Genomic DNA, 22,693 nt, shown 5'->3' with positions numbered 1-22,693 from the left:
CCGGGCCCTTCCGCGTCCTGGCCCGCCAGCCTCCCGACTCTGCGCACCAAGGTAGCGGCCTGGGCTGCAGCAAGGGAGCCCAGGGCCGCGGAGCTGCCGGGAGGGTAGGTACAGTGAGACCCCGGGCTGCTGCGGGGAGGCGGGGGGGTACAGAGAGACCCCGGGCTGCTGGGGGGGAGAGGGGCTGCTGGGGGTGCAGGACGTGGGGTACAGAGAGAGCCCGGGGCTGCTGGGGGCGGGGGGTAAAAGAGAAAGAAGCGCCCTGCGCGGGGAGCCGCGGTTTGCGCGTGTCTGCGGGCGGCGCGGGGCGGGGGTAGCGGTAGCCCCCAGCTGACATGCGGCTGAGCGCAGCGAACCTCCCTCCTTGCCAGTCCGTGGCCCCAGAGCCCTGCTCGGCTTCGCTGGGGCCTGCCGGAGCCCCAGTCGGGAGGTCGCTTGCGCGCACATCGCGGCGGGCAGTGACCCCATTTTCGGGGTGTAAACTGCTGTCACCGCTGGCCAGATGTGTGTGTGCCACCGCCCTGGGGAGCGCCTGGTACGGGGGCCACAGCCCTTGGGCAACACCCGACTCCCAGAACCAGCCTTGCCCGATCGCCTGTAGCAGCCTCTAGGGCCGTGCGTTTCCCCGTTACATTTTGGCTGGTGTAGTACAGGGTGTGTCTGGCCTCAACCCCAGCTCCAGAGGCTTTTCACGTGATGTGGGAGATTTCCCTGCTAGACGTTCCCAAGGGCTGGAAAAAGTGGAGCTGTAATGTCTGTTTGGGGATTTTTTCCGTAGTAGGTATGAAAATGTTCTTCTCAAATAGATAAAACCAAAACCTAGCTTTTTGTGGGTGTAGTTATTTGAAATGAGATTATTTATTAACATTTTGTCAGGCCCCAAGAAAGTATTAAAGATTGCATTCCAAATACTCTTAAAACCTTAGACTGAATATTAAAGAAAACTTTTTTGATGTATAATGAGCACAGTTTTGTGTTGCTTGCTGGGTCCTTAGAGATGTTTTCCTTTGCCATTTTGCCCACAAGGTTTGTAAACTGACAGCCATCATTTTTGGCTGGTCATAGATTGCAAGTTGTTATAAATTTGTAGCATCCAGAATACACAAGATGTATTCTCTGACCCCAGATATCTTAGAGTCAGAATTCTAGGCACAACATGGGAAGGGAACATGTGGATATGGAGGATGAGATTTACATTATGATCACATGGTTTCTCATAGTTTATGCATGTGCAAGATATTGTTCACCTCAGAAGAAGTGAGTGATGGACTGTTTGAAAGGTTGCATCCCTATCTTGCAGATGATGAAACTGGGGCACAAATAAGTGATGTAACTTTACCAAGGTCACACAGCTCACCAGTGGTAGAATTTGGAATAGAACCATGTGTTTTGGCTCCCAAGCTGCAGCTCTAACTACTAGAAAGCACTCCCACTGGACTACATGGGCCATTGGTCTAGCTGGTATAAGTGGGGAGGTGAGGATGCAGGACTTAATGGATGTTAATCTGATGTGTTGCAGCAAGGAGGGTCTTGTCAATTCTCTAGAACAGGTGAGCTTTTTTGGTGTGTTTTTTTTCTTTTGGTTTTTAGGCAGTCTCCTGCCTGCTATAATTTTTCTTTTCCCCTCCAACTGGTTTCAGTTGTTTTTAATTGTCTCTGCTGGTTTTCCATTGACTGTTTTGGGATGTGGCAAGGGGAGGCATTAGAACCTTTCATTACATCACTGGTTGATTAGGGAAGGATGACAGCTTTCTCTTGCCTGAATGAGTCATCCAGATACTGGTGACTAATTTTGGGCTTTAATGTGGTCTCGGTGCAGCGCTTGTGTGGTCTTGGTGCAGCGCTGCTCGTTGAGGTGTTAAAAAAACCACCTCAATGAGCAGCGTAGTTCCCAGCACTGGGGAACTGTTTACACTTGTGCTTTACAGTGCTGAAGCTTGAAGCACTCAGGGGGGTGTTTTTTTCACACGCCTGGGTGAGAAAGTTGCAACACTGTAAATTGCCAGTGTAGACAAGCCCTTTTACTCCAAGACCATAAAGCATACTTTCAGAATAAGTACATTATACTTGAAAAGTTACCTGTACATACATCTTGCAATGATTCTGAATCTTGATGAATATCTGCAAGCTGTCAGTAGGTATTTTACATGTTACTCTTCATGGGTAAATATCCTGTGTAATATGTTTGATACGAGTGTGTGGTCTGAGGTGAGCGTTATTTGCAAAAAATGGGACTCTTTGCCAAGTGGTTTCTAGGTTACAGTAAATGATTTAGGAATTTTAGGCGCACAAGTCCCATTCAAGACAGCAGAATGTACCTGTGGCCCTTCCTCTAGAGAGGAAGATCCTCCTTTTGTAGATAGGTATGTTTTTACTCTTGGATTCTTTTATTGGCAGCTTCTGCTACAGCAGTTTGTGGACTTCTGCCCCTAGATAACCATGGAGGTTATGTGGACTTCTGAGTCACTATGGCTAACAGTCTAGTCTCTGGGATCATATGGTGACTGTGTAACAACCAGGCCAATCATCTACTCAGAGTTACTAGGGGAGATGTCTCAAAAGCTTCTGTAATAACAGCCATTTTATGGATAGATTATGAAATTAAGATATCTATGTATATTGGAAATGCATAAAAGGGATATATAGAAATTAGAGCTGATCTAATGGGGAGGCCTGTTGAGTTCCCCTGGCTGCGTTTAGTGTGTATTCTTTACTTCAATCAGGATACAATGTGAAGATCACCGTAGGTGCTTATGTATGCTTTCTACTAGATATTGACTTGACAGGAATCTGCCAACAATTGTCCAGAGTGTCTCGGTCCAGCTTTTACTGTCACCTTACAGCAGTGGACTCCAACCTTTTTACACCCAAGATCGCTTTTTAAATCTAAGGGCAATCCAGGGTCTACTCTGCTCCTTCTGAAAAGCCCTGCCCCGCTCACTCACTGTTACAGGGCCGGGGTAGGGGCCAGGAGGTGGGGGTGCGGGCTCTGGGCTGGGGCCGAAGGGTTTGCAGTGTGGGAGGGGGCTCTGGGCTGCGCTTGGGGCAGGGTGTTGGGCTGCAAGAGAGAGTATGGGGTACTGGCTGGGGATCAGGGCTGGGTCTTGGGGTTCAGGAGGGGGTTCAGGTTACAGAAGGAGACATGGGGAGCTGGCTCTGGGAAGGGGCTAGGGATTGGGGTGCTGGCTCCGGGATCAGGGCTGGGGTTTGGAGCCTGGCCTTCCACTGGGCAGCACTTACCTCTGGCAGCTCCCAGTCGGCGGTGGGCGCAGCGAGACTCAGGCAGGCTCTCTGCCCACCCCCGCCCCACACCATTCCCAGAAGGGGCCAGTGTGTCCCTGGATGGGGGAGGACATGGCTCCGTGAGCTGCCCCTCTCTGCAAGCACCGCCCCCGCAGCTCTCCCGGCCAGTGGGAGCTGTGGAGGTGGTGCTTGCAGGCAGGAGCAGCATGCGGAGGGAAACCCCCGCCCTGGGAGCGGCATGAGGCTGGGGGTAGACAGGGAGTCTGCCTTAGTGGCAGCCACACTTTGCTGCTGGAGATCGCAATTGACTGGGAGATCCTCTAGGATTGACAAGTCAATTGTGATCGACTGGTTGGTGACCACTGCCTTACAGTCACACGAGTAGAGGTGGCTGCTAATTGAGCAGAGGAATCTATTGGTTTATTGTATACAAATACTTGATTTGAAGACTGTCACGGATTTGGATTTGGAGTTGGCTATGATAATCTGTGAAGCCTGTATGCTGTATAGGTTTTTTGAAGTATTGTAAAGCTATTTTCTGAATTCATATGGTGTGTTAATTCAGAATGGAATTTTAACGAATGCACCATGGCAAGGAGGAGTGTGGATCCAGATAGCTAGCTATCCACCTACCAACACTCAAGAGAGTTGGCTCAACCCCTGGATGTACTTATCATGAGTTTGGCATGTGAGGAGGCCCAAGTTGGGCACCTGGAGAACAATGGCTTTTGCTTGTTGTAAAAAGGATACTCCCTGACGTAGGGGAAGGAGGAGCGCAGGGAGGGGGAGGGGAGGGACATTCAGAATATCAGGGTTGGAAGGGACCTCAGGAGGTCATCTAGTCCAGCCTCCTGCTAACAGCAGGACCAATCTCCAGACAGATTTTTGCCCCAGATCCCTGAATGCCCCACGCAAGGATTGAACTCTCAACCCTGGCTTTAGCAGGCCAATCCTCAAACCAACATGTTTTTCAGGGGACCGAGATGGTGTTTGGCAGAAGGAAAGAGCTAAGATGAAGAGAAACTAACGTTGACCCCAGGAACCTTCTGGGGTTCCATATGCTTATGTTGATTTCAATGGGCATTAAGCAGGTTAGGTGCCTAGGCACTTTTTGAAAATCCAACTAGGTGCCTCTTTATATCTTTAATCTAAATCTCTTTTGAAATCTGGCTCTTGTTGACCAGAAACAATCTGTCAGTTCACTAAGATAATGCTTCCTTTGTTTTGAAAGTCAGCTAGCTGTAAATTCAAAATATACATTGATAAATCTACTCTTTTTTTTCCCCCTTATGTATCCAGCACCTTGAAGGTAATTTTGCTTAGCTAATAGCAATAATTTTAAAATGCTGGGTTTGAACATCTTTCATTGAGTTCCAGTTTCCTTCAAATGCAGCTTGACATGAATCCGGTATAAAAAATGATCTAGTAAATAAAAAATGAGTGATTTCACCAACATCTAACATAATGGAATGTCAAAATGAAGGATCTGAATAAATGTATGTTAAGTTATATAATTACTTAAATGTATAAATAGTGTATCCTGATTACCAAAAGGAAGTACCAAATTTATTGTACAATGGTATTTGTTTGCAAATCAACATATTTTAATGGTTACCAATGAATGAGAATTAACCTCTCTTTAGGAAAATAACTAGAGTACACATGCAACACAAGATTAAAATTACTTATGTAAATCAGGGTTTCCTGTTTGTTGATTTAAATCATGATTAAAATCAGTAGTTTAAATCACTTTGATTTAAAGCAATCCAGCCTGCTGCAGACATGCTGTTTGCAGAACTGTTAATATTTTAACTGGATGTCTTTTCTTGACTATTTTAAAAACAATGTTTGAATTACAATGCAGGAACTGATTAGCTGTTACATTATCCACTTTTGAAAATTGGTAAGTAAGCAGTTCTGTGAATCTTGTTCTTGAATCACTCCACACGTGCTCACTGACCAGGGACGGTGAGTCACAGATGCAGTGATCTAGTATAGTACTGATGAGGTGGCAGAGTTAGTTTCAGTTACTAAAATTCACATCTAACTTGGCAGGACAGGTGAGCCTGGGAAGGAAACTGGTGTGTGGAATAGGGAAGGCTTGTGACTCTCAATAGGCTACATGTGCAATCAAACCCCATTGTGGATATGTTCACATATGACATTTTTATAATTGGTACCTTCCTATTTCCATTCAGGTGTCCATAGTAATAAAGAATATTGCCAGAAGAGAAGTAATAGGGGCAGAATTATTGAAATGTGTCTTTGCATGAATAACTTTGTCTAGTGAAATACAGTAAATTTCACACGTAAAGGTTTTTGGATGAGATAACCAGTTGAGGTGATTGTCTTAGCCATTTTAGGTGCAGACTTTTCAGAACTTCCAGGATCTATCAGTGCATTTTTATAATAAAGTACCGTATTATTACAGTACCTATAGTGTGGAAGAATTATCTGGCAGTCCTACCTGCCTCTTTCAAGGCATCGTTATGCCTTTGTAATGGAAATATTTGAATTGGGCATCTTGTTGTAGAAGTGGCTTAAAACCTCTTGGTGAATAATGTTGTGTAATTTAACAATCTGATTTTGAGGCTTCGTTAGAGTTTAATATTCAGGACCACACATTTGGTGTTTAACAAAAAAGCATTTTTGATTTTTTGATTTTTTTTTTTTAAAGGCATAACTTCATTTGTGTGTGAGCTGTCTGCCTTGGCTTTAATGAGCATGCTTTTGGTGCATTACCTAACCTTTTTGAATTAGTATTAGTTTAAAAAGTAGAACTTAAATGAGATCATCAGCTGTGGCTCTGGTTATTATGCCTGTAATTGTCCATTGCTCTTCATTCCCAGAGATTACTCTTAAGGCAACTGTCATGTATTTCATGACCCAGATTTTACATAAATTTAAAGCTCAACATATGCCTCCCAGGTTCTTGGATTCTTATTTTTATTTATTTTGAGGAAGGGGGTGTGGGGACGTTAAAATCAAATTCTCTAGCTTGGAGTAATTTATAATTCTTCCTATTGTGTGTGTCGCATACACAAAGCTGCAGATTTGCTCTGGCTACTTTCTTATCATTTGTCTACTGATGTAGCTGACTGAGATCTACAACACAGTCGTATTTTCTTAATATTAAGTGAAATTACAGAAAATTTTTAAAGGAGAAGAAACTGAAAAATAGCACTTAAAAAAGCAATTACTTCTTGGAGGGGCAAGCAGGGAGCCCATTTAGCCCTTGGCTTCTTTGATGTTTTGTATCATGTCTGTCTGTCTGCTGGGCACCAGAATGAAGCCACCAACTCACTTCACATTGGCCACTGAAACACCATTAGATAGTGGTATTTCTGGTCATTATTGCCCTGATTTCCTTTAACTTGGTAGCTTATCCAGTTTGAGAAACCTGAGACATCCAGTTTATATATGTGCTCATATACTACTGAAGTAGAAGGACTAAACCAGGGATTGGCAATCTTTGGCACACGGCCTGCTAGGGTAAGCCCCCTGGCAGGCCGGGCCGGTTTGTTTACTTGCCACATCCGCAGGTTTGGCCAATGACAGCTCCCACTGGCTGTGGTTCGCCGTTCCAGGCCAATGGGGGCTGTATGTATATGTAATATATGTTTTAATAGGTCCATCCACAGTTCTGGCATTTCTGAGTCTTAACCAAATAAATCCTGAACTCCCACTGATTTGCGAATAAGATAGATGGTCCAGTCTACTCATAAACTAGTCTGCTAAATTGTTTGACCGAGCAGAGATAAGTGCTTTTCCATAGTACCTTTAAGGATTTCCTTGGGGCCACTGACTCTTAAAAGTAGCACAAGCTTTAGTACTTAGATGGTTTGGGACATTGTGCTGAGCACCTTGCTCAGTCAAGCCCCAAAAGACAGAAAACAAGTATTAAAATCCTTTATAATCACAGTCTTACTGTGGAGGGAGCAAAGAGCTCCCATGTTTCACTGTGAAAAAGAATGTGTAGATTTGCTTGAATTCCATATTTCTTTTCTGCTTCACACCTTGAGATCTGAGCTCTGTTGTCACTATGCTAATGCTAATATTTTTTACTCGGTCTTTATTATAGCTATGCCTGATAGACTTCAAATATGGCAGTACAGCCAGAGTTTTCATTATCGTAGTACAATTTTTCTGGTTCTGAGAGAGCAGTCTTTCTCTGCACCCTTAATCTCCTCTTTGCTTAGACCCGAGTGTTAGAGCTTCCCTTTCCTTCTGTCAGCGAAACCTTGGAACTGTGTGCCATCATCTGTACTGCTTGAGATGTGATACCATTGTGAGATAACGTTGCTCTTAGTGTTTACTTGCCTGTGTGGTCTAAAGGATGTCACAGTTCACTTTCTGTGGTAGCTAACCTTTACAAATTGCAGGTGCTGACCTAGCACAGTTCTTATTTCAATTTATTTAGTTTAAGGAACAGTTTAAGAAAGTCAGCCTGTTGACTGACAGAAGACATTCACCTCTATTAATCATATTCTCAGGTGAACTACTATCTGACTTAAGTAGCTGGCATGTATTATTGGGTCAGTTGCAGGGGTGAGGAGGTGGTCAGGTCTTATATTTCTAATTTGGTTAGTCAGTTCTGTGTATTATCCTGGAGACTCAGTTCAATTTCCAAAGACAAATTTCTCAAATTGTGCTTGAAACGTACGCTGGGAATGCCTGCCTGGCAATACGCTACTTTTTAAAACTTTGGTGTTCTCTTGAGAAGCACTGGAGCCTTCTTCCACCATTTATATTTCCTGGAATAGGACATGGTAACAATGAATTCCAAGCCAATATTGCTAAACTAGGGCCTGATTTATCTGTTTATATACTTGCATGACCTCTCTCACTGTGGTCTTAGGGTGCCTAACACATAATTAAAAATAGAAATAACAATAGTGCTCTCCTTTCCCCCCTCCCTTCATAAACTGGAGGAGAGAAAGCTTGATTAGTTTATAGTTTTTCTTTGTTTGCTTACGTGAGTTGGTTGTGGGCCTGTGAGAAGAAATTGCTGAGGGAATGCTGATGTGAAGAAGTTAGTTTTGCATTTGGCTGCAAAAGTGGGGAGGCTTGTGGTCATTCTGATCTTTTATGTGAGTGATCTCCATAGCTCAGATCCAGCTCCTGGAAAAGTTCTCTCCTTTGCTAACAAGCTTCCCCACTTGGTCAACAGTTTAATTGTTCCATTGAATATGTTTCTTTTTGAGACACCAAGATGATAGTGGGAGAGGTGTTTCTCAGCCAGGGTACCATCTGGACTGTTGAACAGCTGAGTCCTCCTCTATTCTCCTGCCTTGGGTGTCTTTTACACTGCTTTGCTGTGAGAACAACCACTCGTGGTCTGCCCACACACAGCCTCCATGCAGATTACTTCCAGCTATGCTTAGGGCCCTACCAAATTCACAGCCATGAAAAATGTGTTGCAGACTGTGAAATCTGGTCTCCCCCCATGAAATCTGGTCTCTGGTGTGCCTTTACCCTATACTATACAGACTTCATGGGGGGAGGCCAATGTTTCTCAAATTGGGGTCCTAGCCCAAAAGGGAGTTGCAGGGGGGTCACAAGGTTAATTTAGGGGGGGTCATGGTGTTGCCACCCTTCGGTGCTGCCTTCAGAGCTCGGCAGCCAGAGAGTAGCAGCTGTTGGCCAGGCACCCAGCTCTGAAGCCAACACCCCACCAGTAGCAGTGCAGAAGGGCGGCAGTACCGTGCCATGTCCCCTTTCTGCGCTGCTATCTTCAAAGCTGGGCAACCAGACAGTGGCAGCTGCTGGCTAAGGCCCCAACTCTGCAGGCAGCAGTGCAGAAGTAAGGAGGATGGCAATACCGTACCATGCCATCCTTACGTCTGCTGCTGGTGGTGGCTTTGCCTTCAAAGCTGGGTCCTGGCCAGCAGCCGCTTCTCTCCAGCTGGTTAGCTCTGAAGGCAGCACTGCTGCCAGAAGTAAGGGTAGGAGTACCACAACCCCCCACAATAACCTTGTGACCCCCTACAACTCCTTTTTGGGTCAGGACCTCTACAATTACAACGCCATGAAATTTCAGATTTAATTTCAGATTTAAATAGCTGAAATCATGAAGTTTGTTATTTTTAAAATCTGTTATGACCATGAAATTGACCAAAATGGACTATGAATTTGGTAGGGCACTAGTTATGCTGTATTAGTGCTTTAGCCAGCCACTCTTGAATTACACTGCAGAGCAACACCAGCAAATTCCCAGGCCCAGACTTTCTCTCAGAAATGTGTGTCTTGTACCGTCCGGCCCTCTCCTGGGCTACACAAGCTCATGTGAAATCCATCATTTTATTAATAGAAAATGATGTGCACAAATCCTGTTCCCCCAGTTGAAGTTTCCCAAACACTTCAATCCAAGCACACTGGTTTAGATACAACAATAAAACAAATTTATTAACTACAGAAAGATAGATTGCAAGTGACTGCAAGTAATGCAGAAGAAAAGTCATAATTAGGTACAAGTAAATAAAGGTAAAATGCAACTAATACCTAACTTAAGTGAATGTAAAGCACCATGTGTCTCTCAGTCTTACTGTCTGAACTCCTTTCAGTCAGGATCCCTATTCCCAGTCCAAAGCTGTTTTCTGTGTTCTTCAGGTATTATCGATGTTGAGTAGAGGTGAAGGGAGAGATCATTTGGGGTGTCTGTTCTCCATTTTTTTTTAATCTTTTTTCCTTGCGGATCATCTCCAGCTGGGGTTTGGGAGACAGAGTCTGTGGGGATGGGAACCTCCATCAGTTTCTTTGCCAAGACATAAATTTCTCTTTCTCACCCTTTCTCCTGCTAAAGAATGGCCATTTAATCAGGTGGTGGTCTATCTGATTTCATTGACACCTGGCTGAGGAACTGGTTTGTGGCTGCTCTTAATATCCAGGGATCCTAGTTTTCCAAGATTAAAAAAACCCAAAATACGCCCATTTAAAAAAATGGTTTTTCCTTGATTAAAATGAAATGCTGAACTCTCTAGCCTCTCTAGATAGATAGATAGATAATCAGTTGAACACAATGCTTTATTCATATATATCCCCATTTATCCAGCTCTCCATATTAACTGAACCACCAGCTGACAGTGGCTGGGATTCTGGCTATCAGCCCTGGGTGGCTGGGGCTCTGGCTGTTAGCTCAGGTGCCCATGGCTGGCCACCTGAGGCGTACTCCCCCCACCCCCATCTTAAAATAAGGGATAGAAAACTCTTTGCCAGTTCTCCTGATTATCCAAATTATCCGATCTGGCCCTGATCACAATTAGATTGGATAAATTGAGTTTTACTGTAAATTTAAAGCTCTTTCAGAAATCAACCAAAAGAGGGGGAGGTTGCATGCATTGAATAAATGACACTTGTACTTTCAATAAAACTTAGTTAATAGTTAATGTATGGTTTTTATTTTTTCACAAAATAGAAATTGTGTGTCTGTGTTTTTGTTTTGTTTTTCTGGCAAATGGATTTCTAGGATTCCTGGAGATATCATACAGTAGAATCTTATAACTTTACATACAGTTTTGCTACACACATTTTACCAGGACAATAATAATCAGCAAACTGTGAGTTTTCAAGTGATACCTCACAAGGCGTACTTTGTATAGAATTTATCATACCCTTAGAAAAGGAATGAACATAGGGGTTCAGACTGTCATAGTATGGCCACGCAGGACAGAATCCTTGAGGAGGCCAAAAGGATGCCCAAAATGCACATCTGGGGCTGTGAGCTGTTTAAATTGGACATAAAGAAGATTTAGAGAGCTATTTGTCATCTCATCAGCATTGCAATGGCTTCCTATCAAGGGGTCTTGTGGGATACCTCAGGGTGAGGGGTTTAGAATTGGAGGAACAGGTGTCCTCCATGAATCTCTGGATTTGGCCTAAGGGGAAGGCCATTTCAGGGTGTTTCCATTCACCCTTGAGGCTCCTTGAGAGTTTGACAGGGCTATTTGATGACTGAGGCTTTGTCTACACTTACAGTTTTGCAGCGCTGGCCGTTACAGCTGTGGTCGTACAGCTGTGTACGGCCAGCGCTGCAGTGTGTCCACACTGACAGCGACCAGCACTGCAGTGTGTCCACACTTGCACCAGTTGCAGCGCTGTTGTGAGTGGTGCATTGTGGGCAGCTATCCCACAGAGCACCTCGTCCCATTTTGTCGCTGTGGGAAGGGGACGGAAGGGTGGGGTCATCCGCTTCCTGGTTTCCAACGACCTGTGATGTCTGGATCGGAACCCCCATGCCAGGGGGGGCCCTCGACCTTTAGGCACCTTTTTAAAAAACTTACCCCGTCCCCAGCTGCGGTCTGCTTCCATTCCCGCTCCTTGAGTGAGCGCCGCGGGAGCGCGGCATGCCCCGCTCTCCCGCTAGAGCTCCAGCAGGCGGCGGCTTGCGGCGCTCCGCAGGGGCTCCAGCATGCATGAGAACGGGCGTGGGGCTTTGTCGCGCTCCGGCCAGGAGAAACGGGGCGTGGGCTTTTGTCGCGGCTTCCGGCCAGGAGAACGGGGCGTGGGGCTTTGTCGCGCTCCGGCAGGAGAAACGGGCGGTGGCTTTGTCGCGCTCCGGCCAGGAGAACAGAGTCGCGGAGCTTGCGCGCCTCCGGCAGAGCACGCAAGCCGCGACCCCGGCTGGAGCTCTGCGCCCTTTAAATAGCCCCCGAGTCCTGGGCAGTGAGGGGGTATTTAAAAGTCCGGCTCCAGCTGCCTCTGCCACCCCGGTCCTTCAAATAGCGCTGGAGCCCCGCCTCCCTCTTGCATTCCCCAGCGCTCCCGTGGCTATTTAAAAGTCCCCGGAGTAGAAGGAGTTTGGGGGCTACTTAAAGGGCTGGGTTCCAGTTGCCTCTGCTGCACACCATGACCTGCCCACACCAGTCCAGCCCCCCTCTGCCTGCAGCCATGCTCTGCACCCCGTGCCCAAGCCACCTCTGCCAACACCCTGTCCTGTCTCCAGCCAACCCCTCCACACACCCATGCCCCAAAGCCAGCCAGCCCCCACACACTGCTGCCCGCACCAGCTCTGCACGCTTGCCCAGCCCGCACCCCTGCCCTGTTCCAGTCAACCCTGCTGCACCCTGCCTGAAGCCAGCCCGCCCCACACCCCTTGTCTCCACCAGCCCCACATCCCTTGCCCTGCCTGCAGCCAGACCCTACCTCCAGTCAGCCCCTGCCCTCCTTGAGCCAGCCCATGTCCACTGCTGCCCTGCAGTTCTCGGCATTAACCCTGCAGGGAGCAGCTGGAACCAACACATGTCCACACCGCGTGCAGGTGGCGGGACCCACATCGTGAAACAGCAGTCATTAATAACCAGATCAACAGCATAGGTATGGAGCAATTGTAATATAATGTTATTATTCATGATTAGTGTGGAAAGTTAAAAATAATACATGAAAGAAATGAGGGCGTTTTTTTCCCCAACTTTTTTTTAGTCATGCCACTGCCGATCTGTTGAGTCGGGAGTCGATTCGTTCCGTTGGAGCAAAATTCTCTTTTCTTGGCAGCCTTCGTGCCTTTTCTGGGCACTGGGTTCCTCTTTCCCGAGGTTCTTTTTGCCAGTTAACGTTTTATTTTCTGTGGAATACAGATTCTCTGGCTCGTATCACGATCTCTTCTTAGTCTTCCTTGTTTTTTTCTTAAGCTTGTGCTGTCTTGCGAGAAGTCTGCACTGAGGAGCATATTCAAGGTCACTTTAAAAAAAAAACAGAATAAACTAGTTATACAGAGCCTGCATTGTTTAAAAGAGTTTTTGAGCAATCATTTACACATTCGTGAGCATAGCACAGAAGAGGGCCGCAGCTGCAGAATAGAGCTGGCAAGTTTCCCACACGCGGCTCACAGTGGAGGGGGCTTGCACGTGCTCACCTGGAAGGGTGGGGGTGGGGTGCTTCACTCTGCGAAGCCATGGCGTTTCTGTGGCTTGTGGAAGCAAAGAACAAGCTACAGGTATAACACTGAACCCTACACCACATCTGCCACAGCAAACTACTCTCAGAGCCCATCTTGCACACACAGCTCACTGGGAAGGTGGAGGTTGCTTCACTTGGAAGCCATGGGGTTTCTGTGACTTGTGGAAAGCAAAGAGCAGCTGCAGGTAAATAAACTGAACCTAACCACACATGCTGCCAACAGCAACTACTCTCAGAGCCATCTTGCACACACAGCTCACTTGGAAGGGGTGGGGGTTGCTTCACTGTGGAAGCCATGGGGTTTTCTGTGACTTGTGGAAAGCAAAGAGAGCTACAGGGAAATAACACTGACCCTACACCCACATCTGCCACAGCAGCTACTTCAGAGCCATCTTGCACATGCAGCTCACCTGGGAAGGGTGGGGGTGGGGTTGCTTCACTCTGGAAGCCATGGCGTTCTGTGGCTTGTGGAAAGCAAAGAGCAGCTACAGGGAAATCAATGTGTTATTCCACTCTAGGCATGCTTGCAGGCAGCCATAGACCCCCTTGCTCCCAAAACATTGCATCCTTATAATAAAAGCTTCTTACCAGGAACAGGCTCCTCTGTGGTTCCTGCACTACCAAGTCCAGCAGCTGCGACTGCTAGCTTCTTCCTAGCTGGAAATAGCTCCTGCCTGCATGACTCCTGGGAGTTCCAAACACCTCAGTAGCCTCCCTCTCGGGTTCCTCTACAACCTCCCCCTCCTTCCAGGCTCTGAGCCCAGGGAGTGGAGTGCGAAGTGAGACCAAAGAGGCTGAAGAGAATGCTGGGATAAGTCCTAATACCTGGAGGCCAAATAAAAACGCTGGTGAGTGCCCACCTGAATGACCAGTCGCTGCATCACCAGCGCTGGTCTCGCTACACCGGAAGCAGACCCAGGTGTACAGCCAGCGCTGCAAACAGGGAGTTGCAGCGCTGGCTGAGCTTTTAAGTGTAGACACCTGCTAAGTTGCAGCGCTGTAACCCCCTCACCAGCGCTGCAACTTGCAAGTGTAGACAAGGCCTCAGTCTAGACTGTATCCCTAATTCACAGGCCTTCATTCAGGGTGAAATTTGGTTACCTTGAATTCAGCAATGAACTTTCACAAGATGAAACCTGGTAATTCATATTATTCACCCTTCCAGCCAGGGTGGATTTGATTTAAATCAAATTGATTTAAATCACTAGTCAGGAAGACACAATTTAACATGGATTTCTACATAAAAGTGCATTCCTGTTGGTTGTTATAACCTTAATATGTATTATTCACAACTCAGAGATAGATGTAGGTTTTAGTTTTAGAAGGTACACACTATACATTTTTGAAGTGATTTGTGTTGAAAAATTTTCAGATTAGTTTTACAGCTATATCGGAAAATGAATGATTGTTTGGTTATTTCAGTTACCTCCCAATGACTTCATAAATATCTGCTTCACTTACCTTTGGTAAACTATCTCCAGTTAAACAGGTTAATCATTAATATTTGGAGGATGTTATGCTGTATTAGGAGGAGAACATCACCAGACAGCCATCTAAATTGTTTTATTTAACTAAAACAACAATGTTGTATATTGTGGATTTTTTTCTTCAGCATCAACCATATAATATTTTAACAAAACAAACATGAATTTTTGAAGTTAGTTAAACATTCAAGTTTTTTTTAAAAGCAGGTTTGTTTTTGTTAAAACTGTTTTTAACAAAAATAATTTAATGGAATATTTAAAAAACCCCAAATATTAAATTGACTTTGTCAGCTAGGTGAACATGATAAACTTAAAATATTGGCTTCTGGAGGTAACTTAGTCGTCTTCACCTTCATTTTCCTGCTTGTTCATAATCTGGAAAAGAAAAACAAGCGCTCCTGCTTTTTCAGGTCCCAAACTATTTTTTCAGTTTGGACTGAATTAGTCCAAGGGAAGAAAATATTCTTTCTACAGCAGCAGAAGAAGCTACTGCTGTTAAAAGTGAGATTATCACGTCAACAGTCTCTGAATCAAAGTGCTAAAGTGACTTTCATCCCATCACTGGTGTGACTTTCTTTAAAATGCCATCAGCAAACATATATTTCTTGAATGGCTCTTATTCCCAAACTGGGTCTCTTTTATGGCCTGCTGCCATTATAGGTTTTCTCATCTAGTGAGAGAATGGTATGGGAGATCTCAAATCAATGAAGGCAACATTCAGAAAGACCTCAAGATTTCTGGAATATGCTGCTCAAACAGTTTCACTTTTGTTTCTACTGCCTGTCCCTCCCTTCTCACATTTATCTCCAGACTTCTTCTCCTTGTCCAGATCTATTCCACCCCCAACGATTGTCTATTCGTTGAAACTTTGCACTTTTAGAGAGAGGTAAGGGATTGATTCTGTGTACACAAATTTGCAGAGGGACAATAGGGTTGAGGTCTATTATTTCTCACCTCTGTATGTTTATTTAAAAACATTTTTGCTGTTAACAAGCATGTTATCTCTGGAGACACAAATCCACAGTTTGAGAACTGCAAAACTAAGCATCTCTGATGGTATCTTCTAGACCAGTGTTTTCCAAACTTGGGATGCCGCTTCTGTAGGGAAAGCCCCTGGTGGGCTGGGCCGGTTTGTTTACCTACCCTGTCCACAGGTCTGGCCGATCGCAGCTCCCACTGGTCACGGTTCACTGCTCCAGGCCAATGGGCGCTGCTGAAAGCAGCACAGGCCGAGGAACCTACTGGCTGCCGCTTTCAGCAGCTCTCATTGCCCTAGAGTGGTGAACTGTGGTCAGTGGGAGCTGCGATCGGCTGGACCTGTGGATGGGGCAGGTAAACAGCCCGGGCCGCCAGGGGCTTTCCCTACACAAGCAGCATCCCAAGTTTGGGAAACACTGTTCTAGACTAAGCACTGAGTCCCATTGGGTAGATAGAAAGATCAACCTCAATAATCTACACAGAAGCCCCTGGAACCCTATAAGATTGGGCCCCTAATCCATGAACTGTTGTAACTCCTTTACAAAACTTTTCTTAAAGATTACATGAATACATTGTCTCACACTATAGAATAAATATTTATAATCCTTATTCCATGATCAGATATCTTTTGAGCTATAATGTATCTTAATTAAAACTATCTTTAGATAGGTTTTTTCCTCAAGAAGCATTTTATCAAAAAACTGATTGATTTATTTTTTTTTAAATCATTGATTTTTATCCACCCTACTGCCAGCTGTTGCTCCTCATCTAGAAACTATTTTTACTGTTTATCACTGCACCAGGATGAAAAGTTCAGTCTTTAGTCTGCTTCTCTATGCAACAGTCTCATTGAGGAGACAGTCAAGAATAGATGTAGATGTAGGAGCAGTGTGTGTCAGTACAGTGCATCTGAGCAATATACACAATACAGTAGTGCATGGAAACCTTTATTATTTAGACACAGACAAAGATCACAGGGTCAGAGAAACAGTGATATTTAAAAATATACATTAAACAATTTTCCCTGCCTTATACATGTCCACTAGTATCTTATGGCAAACAGTAGATTTTATATTTGCCTAAAATTGCATGAAGTGTTGTTGGTGGCTCAGCGGCTTTCTCCCAAAACTTACAAATGTTAATTATAATGCACCCTGAGCCCTACATCTGCCTTTGGCCCTCACCCATGTCGATTAATTAGGCACACACTCCAACCCATGTCATTTCTGTACCTTCCTGGCCTGATATTAATTTCTGCCTCATATCTCACCTACTCCCTAACCCCCTGTCAGTTCCACATCACCCACCCCCCACATCTACCTCTTTCACCACAGGCATCCTCCTGCAGCTCTGGGGGCTCCTTTTCACACACGTCCTCACTCATGGCCTGGATGAGGCAGCTCAGTGAATCAACATAGAGGTTGTAAGATGCTTTGGGGCAGTGACTGTTTTTTGTTGTTCTGTTTTTTCAATAAGGTCAAATCCCCTGACTGGGGCTCTTGTGTACTAGCACAATATGAACATTTGTAATTGCCCTTTTAAGTGTTACAGAAAGGGATCGAATTCTTCTTTAGGAAATGGCTTTCAAATTTAAAGGTAAGGTGAAAAAAATCTCACTTCTCTCTGATCACTCGTTACTTCCACTTCCTCATCTAAGGGCCTGCCTTTACAAGAACGTAAAGAATTGAGTTGTTAAATGTATGTTACATACACACAACCCTTCATTGAAAAGTATGCTATTAGTGTTGCGAAGTTAGAAAATGCCAGAATTAAGGATCAAGAATAGATGTAAATTATAATCTGCTAATCATATCTTGATGTAAGACTGAGTCATTGCCTGTTTCTTTTTTCACATGTAGCTGTTCGCAACACTGAATGGACATGACAGTTGTTCAAGGCTAAAGACAACACTGTGCGAATAGGCAGAACATTTAAAAATGTTTCATTGCTGTGATTGTGACCAGATTAAAAAACTCGCACAAAACCAAATACATTTGGAAGTATGCAACACCTGTCACCTACTTTCCTGTTTCATTTGCTTCATTGGCTACTTGGAAAACTTTTGGTCTCTGCTTTCCTTTGGAAGAAGAAATGTTATTCCAAGAACTGATCCTTTTTTATAAACTTGACCTTAAAATTTCTTTTCAGGGCCCTAACTAGCCAAGATGCCGATCGACATTAATGATATGATACACCTATTGTGCCGTATCTCTGAGGAGAGGAAGATGAAGGCTGCTATCAAGCATTCTGGACAAGGAGCACTAGTAGCGGGTGCAACAGCATTTCTCGGGGGTTTAATGGGGGGTCCACCTGGAATAGCTATAGGTAAATACTCTACCATATAAGGAAAGATGGTTTGGCTCATAATAAGATGAGTTGTTGAACTAAGGAATTAGAGAATTGATGAGTGATGTGGTTTAAATAGAACATAAAGCAGGTTTTCCTAATACTTTCTGACAGTGAAAAGATACTCTGAGCTGAATGCTTTGGCTTAAATTCATGGCTGATATGGAGCCCCCTCAAGGAACTATTGTTAGATCATTTCCTACAGACCTTTGGTAGATAGAGAAAAATGGGTTGGAAGCTCCCAGTTTTACCCCTTAAAGAAATTTATTTCATTTGGGTATAAAGTGAGGGGGAAGAAATCTTCCCAGTCTCCCCATATCAAGGGGAGTGAGGATCCTTCCTTAATAAAAATATCCTTCTGACAGTAGGGTTTATTTAAAATTTTGTAGTGTGCTGCTTGTTATGCTGGCTGTATTTAGTGTTTTCAGAGTACCATGTTCCCTGTCAATTAGTGTTTCTTTGTATAACAAAAATGATATTAAAGCCCTGAGCTTAGTAGTAATGAGAGATACAGAAGAGAAAATTCCAGATATCTCCTTTATTAATAACCTTTTGTGGCATTAAAGCTAGATTACAACTGATGTCACTTGTGCCCTATTCCTTCAAACACTTGAGCCACGCATGTAAGTTTACTCACATGAGCAGTCCCATACCCCTCAATGGGAATACTTACATGAGTAAAGTTGTACATCTGCTCGTGTGTTTGAATAATTGGGGCCTGAGTGACTTCATTCATAAACTAGCTTTAATGCCACAAAAGGGCATTGTAGAAATACAAAATAAACATGTAACAGCACAGCTGGAGATACAAAGAGAAACTGTAAAGCTACCAGCATTACAAACACGCATCTTAATTAATTATCAGAAAAAAAGTCTTGTTACAAAGATGCTACTAAAGTTTCTAGTAAGAAATAGGTAAAACCAAATGGTTGTAAGAAGTTTATAATATCCAGACCAGTAGCAGGTACTAAGATGAATGTAGCTGTCCATATACTTAAATAACTGGAATTATAGAAATCATCAAATTAAACCAACCTGTTAAAGCCACGAATAAAATAAAAAGGGACAGCTATCTTAAAACTAAGAAGTGCATTGTCCTATGTACCCCAGTTTAAGTGACTGTCTTCCTGCCATTACTGCTAGGGACAATGCAACAAGTGCATTGTTGGGAAGGGAGACTAAGTGCTTGTGTATGTCACTGTCTGTATACAACTGTACCTGAGTCAGAGGACTCTGATTTTATCTAGATTCTTACACTGTAGAAGTAAGTGACTTGTGACTGAACTAACGCTTGTCCTGAACATTCTAAAGTGTTAGCTTGGTTATGAAGGCACTTTTAATTACGTTTTAGCAGGGATGTGCACTAACTGTGCTGTAGATGGGTCCTTGGCTGTGTAAACTGAATAAGAAGGTTCTCATTATCCCTGGCTTTAAGGAAGTCATATGATGAGTTCCCCTGCTGTATCTGCCCCCTGAGAAATGTGCAGTTTATCTTGCTTTCCAGTGCCTAGATCAGTTGCTTGGATCCTTTTGAGGGGAGTGGATTGGTGAATGTTAACTGAAGAAAACCAAATGATTGTGTAAGAAACCTTCCAGTCTAAGAGCCACATCTGATTTCTTACATGTGGTGCTCCCTAAATCAGGTATTGATATTCTCATAAAGGTTTGATGCAGATGAATGCAGCCATTATAGGCTTTCAAGCACTTCACTAGCATCACCGGAAGAGTTGCAGGCTCAGTAAAATTTGCAAATTAAAAAATGTTTGTTGTGTGAAATGCGTATATAAATAATGTTCTAGGAGCAGTCCTGAGTGTGAGGGTTCTGGAAGCTGAGGGGTGTGGTTCTGGAACCCAGCTTGCAAACCTGAGGCAGCTAAGCTAATCAGGACACTCCTGGTGGCGGTGTAAATTATACAAGACTTTACATTTGTTGTTTTATGTTCGAGAATTACTTTACAGCTTGGAATTGATTCTCTCTTTTGAAAGGGAGCACCCATTATATAACTTACTATTGAAACTTCTCCCTGGGGTAGGCACAGTGACCACCTTGACAGCCACATAGAATCCCCCACCCCCAGGATTCTTGGGATGGGATGGGATGGATCAGCTCTGCACAAAAGATGAGGGCATGTTTTGGAATCCAGGGTACTGCCTGACCAGTGAGAGAGTGCTGATGCAGTGATCAATAGGGTGACTGTCTCTAAATCAGTACTCCCCAAACTGCTGGGTTTGTTTCCCATCATATAACCACCAGCCATACAGGTACTTTACAAAGGAACAAGAGTAATAAGCCCTATTTAACAGAGGCAGAAAACATGTACTCTGCTGTGGATTTGTAATGAGAGAGAAGTAAATTAACTTTGGCCACCAACGTATGATTTGTCTCATGGTTTCCTTGACCAGAGGGCTTGATTTTAAAAAATCTGTCTTATCCAGAATCTGTGATCTTCTGTCTTCTGAAGAGACCAGTCAATGCCATAAAGAATGATTTGTTTTTCACTGATTTAGGGTTTTAAATTATTAGTACTGATTGTGTTAAAAATTGTTTTTGCGATGGGAGCTGACGTAAAATCATGGAAACTCTTTCTGGTTTTAACTAGTTTTATATATAACCATTAAAGTAAATGTGCCTTGACCTCCCAACTCTTTTCATTCTGACTTCTGATAGAGACAGCAGCAGCAGTGTTGTTGTTTGAAGCCTGGTTATTGTTGGGTAGGATTTGAAATTTAATTATAAAAAAGTGAGACTGACCAATTACATCTTCATTGATTTTCTAGGGGGTGCAGTTGGTGGTTTATTTGGTGCTTGGATGTCTGCTGGACAGTTTAAGCCAATCCCTCAGATTATACTGGAACTGCCTCCTGCTGAGCAACAGAAGCTCTATGATGATGCCTTAGCTATTATCAGGAACTTAGACTGGACTGATGCTGCACAGTTGACTGCACTTGTAATGGGAAATGCCGCCCTCCAACAGAAGTTGGCAGCAGTGTTAGTAAACTATCTTTCACATGAGCTAAGAGCAGAAATACGGTATGGAGAGTAAACCTTTTCCGAGTGTGTTGTGTGTTTTCACTTTACAATGAAGAGAATTTTATTTTGACAACTGTGATCTTTTATTTAACATAACAATTACTAGTCAGTGCAGCTAATTATAAAGTTCAGTAAATGCAGTAGGCAGATAGAAATATTATTTTGGTCTTTGTGAATCTAGAATTGTATTACTGTATTATCTTAAACTGACTTGCTGTGCAATTTAAGCTAGTGTGTATTGAAAACTGAAATCAAGATCGTAAAGCATTAGATGGTGTGAAAAACATCGCTCCTTTATCACTGGGGAAAATTTTCAGAGTCACTGTAGTGACTTAGGCTCCTAAGTTCCACTTTTAAGAGGGACTTAAGCTCCAAAGTCACATAGGCACTCTTGAAAATTTTATCCACAGTCTACTCATGTACTGTAAAGGTTGCAAGAATGAAGGGACTTCTGCTGAGAAGTTAAATATCTTCTCAAACTTTTCTTCATTCCCTGCTACAACTTTATGCTAATTATTGAGTCTTTTAGTCACATACAAATCTGACAAATGCCTAGCTGAACCTTATTGCAACAGGTAGACAAAATGTGCACAGCTAGATTGCTCCTGCTATCGTAGTATGGAAACGCAAGACCTAGAAGGCTGCTAAAATTGTGGTGGCTGTCATCTCCCATCCAGTCGCAGAATTGGGGTGGTCATCTCAGCATTGGCTTGTAGAAGAAAAATGCTTTGCTCTGACTGAAGTTCATTGAATCTGAACTGTAGGTGTTAATTATCATTTCTTTAAAGTGTTTTCAATTTTTAATTATCTTTAAAGCTAGAGCGAACCTTTTTCTGTGCTGCGGTATTGCAGTATATGTATGTCTTATGATAGAAAAGAATGTACCCCTGTACCCTGGTGGAGTATCATGTTTTTATGTGCTTTGCTTTAAAACAAATCAGGTACATCCAAACTGTGAACTGAAATAGGAGCAAATACGAGCACATTGTTTTATTATGTCAAACTATCTATTGAATAACGATTTGGGATGGTTTCCTACACGTGTTGCCTGCAGACTCTAGATGGAATTATGCTTATTATCTTCTGATTTTCCACTGTTTATATTGAAACGTTGTAAGACAAGCTCACGTGTACAAAGGTGCCTTCTTTTATATGTAAAAACGTACAAGAAATGAAATTGTTTTTATGTTATATTCTTTTCCTAGTAGCAAAATAAAAATAAAGACTTTTCTTTGTCAGGCTTCTAAAATTTGGAATCTGGCTGGGGAAAGGTGTTGTTTTTTATTGTCAATTTACCAAATGTATTGGGTTTAGCTAATATGCTTTGCACACATGTAGCGTGCTCTGAGTAAGCCTGTATTGATCTTCCCCTGCAGAGTTCATGGGCTAGGTTGAGTGTTACTGTCTTTAGTACTGTAGTTCTTTCCACTTTATTGGAAAGCAGAACAGAAGTGGATTATAACTGGGCCATTCTGAGTGCATAATAATACCAAAGCAGGAGAGTACAGTTTAATTTGCAGAGTACTTGTAATAACAACAGTTGGCTTCGTCAAAGATTTTTCAGATAAATGTAATCTTAATGTTTTCATACAGTCTGGTATCTGTTTTAGAAATATCACTGTGCACAAATTTGGGCAAGCTGTAGAAAACTGTAAATTGAAGTAGTTGCCCTCATAGCCACAACACTTAAAATGAGATATTGCCAAAGAGGGATAGC

At 43.6% G+C, this 22,693-nt stretch overlaps 1 protein-coding gene across 5 annotated transcripts in view; it reads left to right on the top strand.

The window, feature by feature from the left end:
- The window catches only part of C19H19orf12 (chromosome 19 C19orf12 homolog), a 56,585-nt gene extending 34,353 nt beyond the window's left edge, over nucleotides 1-22,232 (top strand). The window contains exons 1-3 of one of the 5 annotated variants that reach the window (XM_032764193.2): nucleotides 1-51; nucleotides 17,748-17,924; nucleotides 20,724-22,232. In XM_032764193.2, the coding sequence (XP_032620084.1) occupies nucleotides 17,765-17,924; nucleotides 20,724-20,989 (426 nt within the window). In that variant the 5' untranslated portion in view covers nucleotides 1-51; nucleotides 17,748-17,764 and the 3' untranslated portion in view covers nucleotides 20,990-22,232. Of the gene's footprint in view, nucleotides 52-85; nucleotides 105-17,747; nucleotides 17,925-19,520; nucleotides 19,589-20,723 lie in introns of those variants that run through there. The other 4 variants (XM_075073649.1, XM_075073648.1, XM_075073650.1 and 1 more) reach the window with 4 other exon arrangements.
- The last annotated feature ends 461 nt before the right edge of the window (nucleotides 22,233-22,693 follow it).

Source organism: Chelonoidis abingdonii, chromosome 19, assembly GCF_003597395.2.
Source record: "Chelonoidis abingdonii isolate Lonesome George chromosome 19, CheloAbing_2.0, whole genome shotgun sequence".
NCBI lineage: Eukaryota > Metazoa > Chordata > Testudines > Testudinidae > Chelonoidis > Chelonoidis abingdonii.
This window is presented reverse-complemented; position numbering and strand designations above follow the sequence as displayed.